At 39.3% G+C, this 6,030-nt stretch overlaps 1 protein-coding gene across 1 annotated transcript in view; it reads left to right on the top strand.

The window, feature by feature from the left end:
• LOC113214361 (protein dopey-1 homolog) overlaps positions 1 to 6,030 on the top strand; it is a gene marked incomplete at its 5' end in the record, with an annotated part of 29,024 nt that continues 22,994 nt past the window's right edge. The window contains 16 exon segments of the mRNA XM_052268708.1: positions 1 to 22; positions 122 to 653; positions 734 to 857; positions 955 to 1,091; positions 1,178 to 1,246; positions 1,357 to 1,564; positions 1,659 to 2,828; positions 2,944 to 3,182; positions 3,283 to 3,578; positions 3,682 to 3,976; positions 4,053 to 4,199; positions 4,290 to 4,482; positions 4,600 to 4,838; positions 4,918 to 5,101; positions 5,246 to 5,544; positions 5,668 to 5,908. Coding sequence (XP_052124668.1) covers positions 1 to 22; positions 122 to 653; positions 734 to 857; positions 955 to 1,091; positions 1,178 to 1,246; positions 1,357 to 1,564; positions 1,659 to 2,828; positions 2,944 to 3,182; positions 3,283 to 3,578; positions 3,682 to 3,976; positions 4,053 to 4,199; positions 4,290 to 4,482; positions 4,600 to 4,838; positions 4,918 to 5,101; positions 5,246 to 5,544; positions 5,668 to 5,908 — 4,395 coding nt within the window.

Raw genomic sequence — 6,030 nt, 5'->3', positions numbered from 1 at the left:
GAATTGTTTATTTACAGTGCAGGCAAGTCTAAATATTATACTGTTCTTCTTGTTGCTACAAGCTTTGCTGTCTCAAATTTCATTTTTTTTAATCTATTTTTTTTTTTTTTTGTTATTTTAGGTCTATTCCCATTGCTTGGACACGCAGCAATGAACGTGAGGCCATCTTTGCTCACTGTCTATGAAACTCATTTTGTACCACTCGGAGAGAGATTGTGTCCTGCTCTCAGTGGCTTTCTGAGTGGTGTTCTTCCAGGCTTAGAGGAAGGATCAGATCACTTTGACAGAACCAACAGTCTCTTAGAAAAAGTTTGTGATGGTGTTGGTGCTGCTCATTTTTATACTTGCCTGTGGGACTGCCTATCAAGTAACTCAATCATAAGACTCCCAGCAATTTGTTTCATCCTGGCCCACTTCAATAGAAAGCTCAGTACAGAAGATCAGCTTCACATAATGGGTACTGATATAGAAGTTATGGTCCAAGGGCTTTGCACTGCAGTGCAGGACTCCAGTGTCCTTGTACAGAGAAGTGCCCTTGATCTCCTCCTCGTGGGGTTTCCCCTTCACAACAGCCAATTAGTCAGATCAGATATGGTACGTCTGGTCACTGCATCGCTGAATACTATCCTACGCCGTGACATGTCTCTGAATAGGTATAGATAAATTTTTAATTTTGTCTTTATCTTTGCACCACAATTTTGTCAATCATGCCCATTGAATATTCTTTTTGTAGGCGGTTATTTGCATGGCTCCTTGGATCTGAAGTAAATTTCTCTCTTTTGAGTCCTGATCATCCTTTGATCAAATCCCCTTCAGTGTCATATTTTCAACTCTTTTCTCAAGAAATGTTGGTACAGGTAACAGTATTTTATTATCTATACAATTTTTATTATCTCTCTTATCACGTAAGTGCCCTTTCCTGAAACTCTACCTTTACTTCCTCACCCTTTTCAGGCTATTCGCACATCTCTAAATCAAGTTTTGGCAGAAGCTAATCATGACCTCAAGCCTTTCCGAATTTTAGTGTCTCTGCTAGATAAACCTGAGATTGGGCCAATGATTCTCGACTTCATTTTGTATGAAGTTTTCAGGTAAATCTGCCATTTATCCAAATATTTGATCAAAGAAATTTATTATTATTTCAATTTAATTCTTTTGGTGAATTTTGTTGTTGTAGGACGTTGTATCTAGCATCAGCCGAAAAACAGGGTGCTGAAGGAAGAATGAAGGATCTCCATCGAAACCTGTAGGCATACTTTTGTATCTTTTATTATTATTATGCTGTATCTTATTTTTTGGTTTTTTTGTATTATCGCATCTAAATCAAAACAATTTTTGTCCCTCCCTTAAATGCAGAACTCAACCCACAAATAACCAAGAGCTCTTTAAATCAGTTAATCTGCTCTTCAGCTCTTTGGAACCAGCATACATATGGCAATATGCGGGCTCCCTTATTGAAAAAGCTTGTATCATGCATCATGATTCAATGTTGACTGGTCAAGATATTCATGAGAATGTTGAGTCTGTTAGACCAGTTGGCTCAGGTCAACCTTGTCTTGTTGAGGTGTGTTAATAGACCCATAGTCTGTCAACTAAATGTAAACTGTAACTTACTTGTCTATGTAAATGTGTGGTAAAATCTCTGTCTTTTCTTACAGGTCTGCCAACTAATAAGTTGTTTATTGGACGCTGTTCCTTTAGAATCATACATTGACACAACATTAGAGCATTTACCAAATTTATTTTTGCTCATTGTAAATCAAATGGTTTTACCTGATATTCTTTACACTCCCCATCAGTTGGTTACGTGCCTCCAGCTCTGCTCCAAAGTTTTGTCTCGAGTCCAGCCTCAGCCAACAACCTCTAAATGTAACGGTTTTACTGATTCAGTACGCCCACGGGCTAAAACTGTATCATTCAGTCAAAGACGAAATAGTGATAGCAGTCAAACCCTAATTCTGGAGGGTAATGTGGACCGGCTGAAGGATCTGTCTCTCAGCGATCATCATTTAGAGTCGGATGTCAACCTAAAAATGGAAATGTCGACTCGAAGCATCAGTGTCGGAGCCCGACTGGAAGCAGAGCAATCTACTAGCGATGACATTTGTAACATTAAAAAAATGACTGACTGCACAGCTGAGCCGAAAATTGACAGTCAATGCTTTACACCCAATCTTATTCTGGATGAATGTCGTAAGCGATATGAAGAGCTGTTTGTTCTGTTAGTTTCAAGCAACAGAATAATAAACTGGCAATCTCATGAGTTCTCAAAACTCTTTGAATGTTTAATGATTGCATCATGTTCTGAAGTAGAAAGAAATGATACCTCTGGCCTAGAAATATTATTGAAAGCTTGTATTACAAATACTGAGCCAGAGTTTGATACAAACCAAGCTCTACTGAAGAACCCAATTAAAATACCTAAATCCAATTGTTGGAGGGAAACAGGAGTATTGGACATGTCAGTACAGCTTGAAGCTCAGTCAACAGAGTGGGAGGATGTGTTTTGTGCTGCCTGCACTCTTCTCGTTGATTTGTCTACATTTCCATCTTATTGCCAGCCACTTGAAACATTTCCACAACCGACACCAACTGAAATGCCACCCTGGTTGCAACTGCTCACAGTTTGTTGCTGCTGGCTTGGCCAGTCACCCTCAATGCAGCTTGCTGCTATTTCAACTTTGTTAGACCTGATTGCTGTAACATCCAAAAATATTCCTCATCAGATTTCAAGCTCTGAAAACAGTGTAGTAACTCCTGTTGTATTGACACCTTTACTTATGCAAAATGAAGTACAAACTTTGGAGAACTGCACATGTGCCATGCAGGTGTGTCCATGATTTGACTGAAATTTTTGATTTTAAGCTGGCCCTATGATTTGCATGCCACAATTTTTTTCCACCTAATTATTTTACATTAAAAGGTCTTTTTTTTATTTTTCAGGTGATAGCACACTGGTTATGGCGTCATTTGAGCAATGGTGGGGCTCTTGAGGCTCGCTCTGTTGCACTCCTGCAGCAGCTGCACGACACAGTGATTACAGACGATATTGTGGAAGCAACAATTGGAGAGTTCATCAGTCAGGAAGATGATGAAGCTCAGTTAAGAGGATTTCAAACTTTTGCTACATTTTGGCATGCTTCAAGAGTAATGTGTAATAAGAGCAAACGGCCATTTTTAAAGTGAGACCTGAGACTAGAGTCCTAAAATTTATCTGTCTGTTTTTTTACAACTCCAACTAGAACATACCAAATCATTTATTTGTAATTTTTCCTTTCCCAGGTCACTTTTGAGAATGCTTGATAATCTTGCCCTTCCTGACAGTAGTCCATTAAAGCTCACAGCTCAGAGTTGGCTTCTTCACACTCTAATGCGAGGCGATGTTCCTCGTCTTCTGGATCCATTACTTCTACCTCTACTTGCACCCACAACAGCTCGGGTTTCAGTGCTCCGTGTATCAATACAGCATAGAAGTACTGTGCTGCCCAATGAAGCTGATAAAGCAGAGTCAAGAATTTTTGCTATCAGTTCTGAAGATGGCAATGTTATCTACCATGTTACTCCAGTGCAGTCTTCAGGTTCGTTGCAAGAGTTCAATTTTTAGAAGGCGGCCATCGTATGTTTTTAACAAATTGTTTCTAGTCTAAGATAAAAACCCTTTTTTGTTTCATCATGAAACAGATCAGAAGCAAAGTGATTCAGTCAGAGCAAGACGAATTTTTACAGTTGCAACACTAGTAAGGCACTGCACCTATGAAAGGGATGTGGCGAGCTTTGAGTACTGTCCTTCAAGTCTTATGTCTTGGGCAATACCATCTGCTCTTACTGGAAACTACACTGTGACCAGCAATGATGGTGATAGCTCCACGAGCATGAGCAGCAATGCTAGTGACAGCTCTAGCTCTTTAGTGACTGGAAGTGCTAGTTTAAGTGAAGATGTGTCAAAGAACATGGGTACCACAATTTTGAATGCAAGGTGTGTCTTGTTGAATGTTAGTTCTATAATAAATTTTATTCATGAGGAGTAAACATAATTTTCATATTTATTCCAGGTCTCCAGTCAATCCCAGCGGAGACTCGATTTCATTGCCTAATGTTGTAGTAAGAGTTGATGGTCGGCTTGTTGTGGAAAACCCTGTTTTAAAGAGTCTCAGTAGTGGATTTGAAGAGGGAGATGAAGATGACTTCTCTGATAAAGTGTATGTAACATTGAAACCGTCCACTATTTCACATACTTTTCAGTACTTACCCGCACTTTGTACATTTATTCCCGCAATTTTTTCCTCCAGATCCAACTATCCAACCAGAGTTAATACCCCAGTGATGTCCACTGCCGAAAACGAGTTGGAGGAATCAATTTCTGCTGAAGATTATTTTAGTAGGACTGGATCCCAGTCGAGACCTCGATCTCGGGCAGAATCTTCTGTTCTCTCTTCTTCATCAGGGTTGGCCAAGTGCAGCCTAGATACACTTACCTTGGAGGTAAGGTAGTATCCTAAACTTTTCCTATTCCCTTATAGTTTTTCTCTCTATCCATCTAGCATGTACCATGTACCATCTGTAAATTGAATGTTACATGATAAGCTGAACACTTTTCAGGCAAAATCAACTTTTGTGGGCAAGCAAAGGTTGTCTTCAGACCTGCAATCTCATTTAGCTTTACATCCACTTCATTCGCATATGTTGCTCTATTGTGGAGTGTATGATTCAGCTCGTACCCTTTATTCTCTGCGTACTCTTCGAAATGCCCTATCAACAAACCCTAGGACATTTTTGTCGTGTGCTGCAACAACTGGTGTTGCTCGATCATCTTCAGATCTGTTGAATTTGTTAGCCAGGTATTAAGCATGCCCTTCTGAATGATTTCCATTTTAAAATTTACTTTTACTTACTCTGTAATGGTGTTACATTCCACAGACATAGAAAATCTGCTTCTGGAAATAATTTCCATGGTGATCTTGCAAACGGTATTGGTGGCAGTGGGCGCAGTCACATGTATTTAGAGGTTCTTATTCTCACATGCCTGTATTACATTCGTAGTTATTACCCTAGCCTTGGGCAAATGAGACTGACCAAACAGGAAATTGAAGGCAACCAACAGGTACAGTTTTTCATTGTATAGTAACCCTTTAGTACACCTTTTGATCTACCTTTACATGTGTAAGATTAATTCTGTGATGAAGTGCAAATTTTTGTTGCCAATTTGTATGAATACACTGCCATTGACATTGTACTGCATGGACAGGTTCAAGTTGCAAGTCTGGAGCTGCTTACTTTAATATTTTCAGAACTGACAAGTATTATTCGTGATAGCGGCAAAGGCCTTGCTAACTACATCGGAGATCTTTTGTCACGGTGCAAAGTTCAGAAAGTAGTGTTACACTGCCTTGTTGCAAGTGTACATGATAGTGCCACAACAAACAATGCACATCCAAACCTGACGTTCACCGAGGAAATAATTCAATTCAATGATCCCAGTCGACCTGCTGGGGAAAATCCCATCATGTCTCCTCTAGGGGAAGCATACCAAATTCAACTCTTAAGGTAATCATACTTAGCCATAATGTACTTATCTTTTCAAATTGAAAAAAAAACAAACAAGAAAATACCGTAATTATACCTAGTTTTTATCTCTTATTTATCATTTTGCACAATCTTCTTTTTCAGACTTTTACTAGCTCTGCTTATCTTAGAGCATCAGATTCAACATCAAAAATGTGAAGTTATTGTTCAACAGAACACTCAGAGTTCAGCTCCAGTGTCATCAAGCAGCCCTAATTCATTTAATGGTGGGGATGTCTCAATTTCGGTATCACAAAAGAACTCTGAATTAAAGTATATGCTAGGACGACCAATACCACAGCAACCAATGTTTGTAGGAGCAATTTTAAGTGCTCTTCGTATGCAGGTTTGTGTCTCACTCTTAACTTTTGTTTTTGCATCAGCTGTTGTTTTACCTATTTGTTGTTTGTAGGGTCAGATGAGGTGGCTACATCAACACTGGACCACACTGGTAACATGCTCTTTGCC

This window comes from Frankliniella occidentalis, unplaced genomic scaffold, assembly GCF_000697945.3.
Source record: "Frankliniella occidentalis isolate FOCC.00 unplaced genomic scaffold, Focc_3.1 Scaffold74, whole genome shotgun sequence".
Classification (NCBI taxonomy): Eukaryota; Metazoa; Arthropoda; class Insecta; order Thysanoptera; family Thripidae; genus Frankliniella; species Frankliniella occidentalis.
The sequence above is the reverse complement of the archived record's forward strand: the minus strand, read 5'-3'. Positions and strand labels throughout refer to the sequence as shown.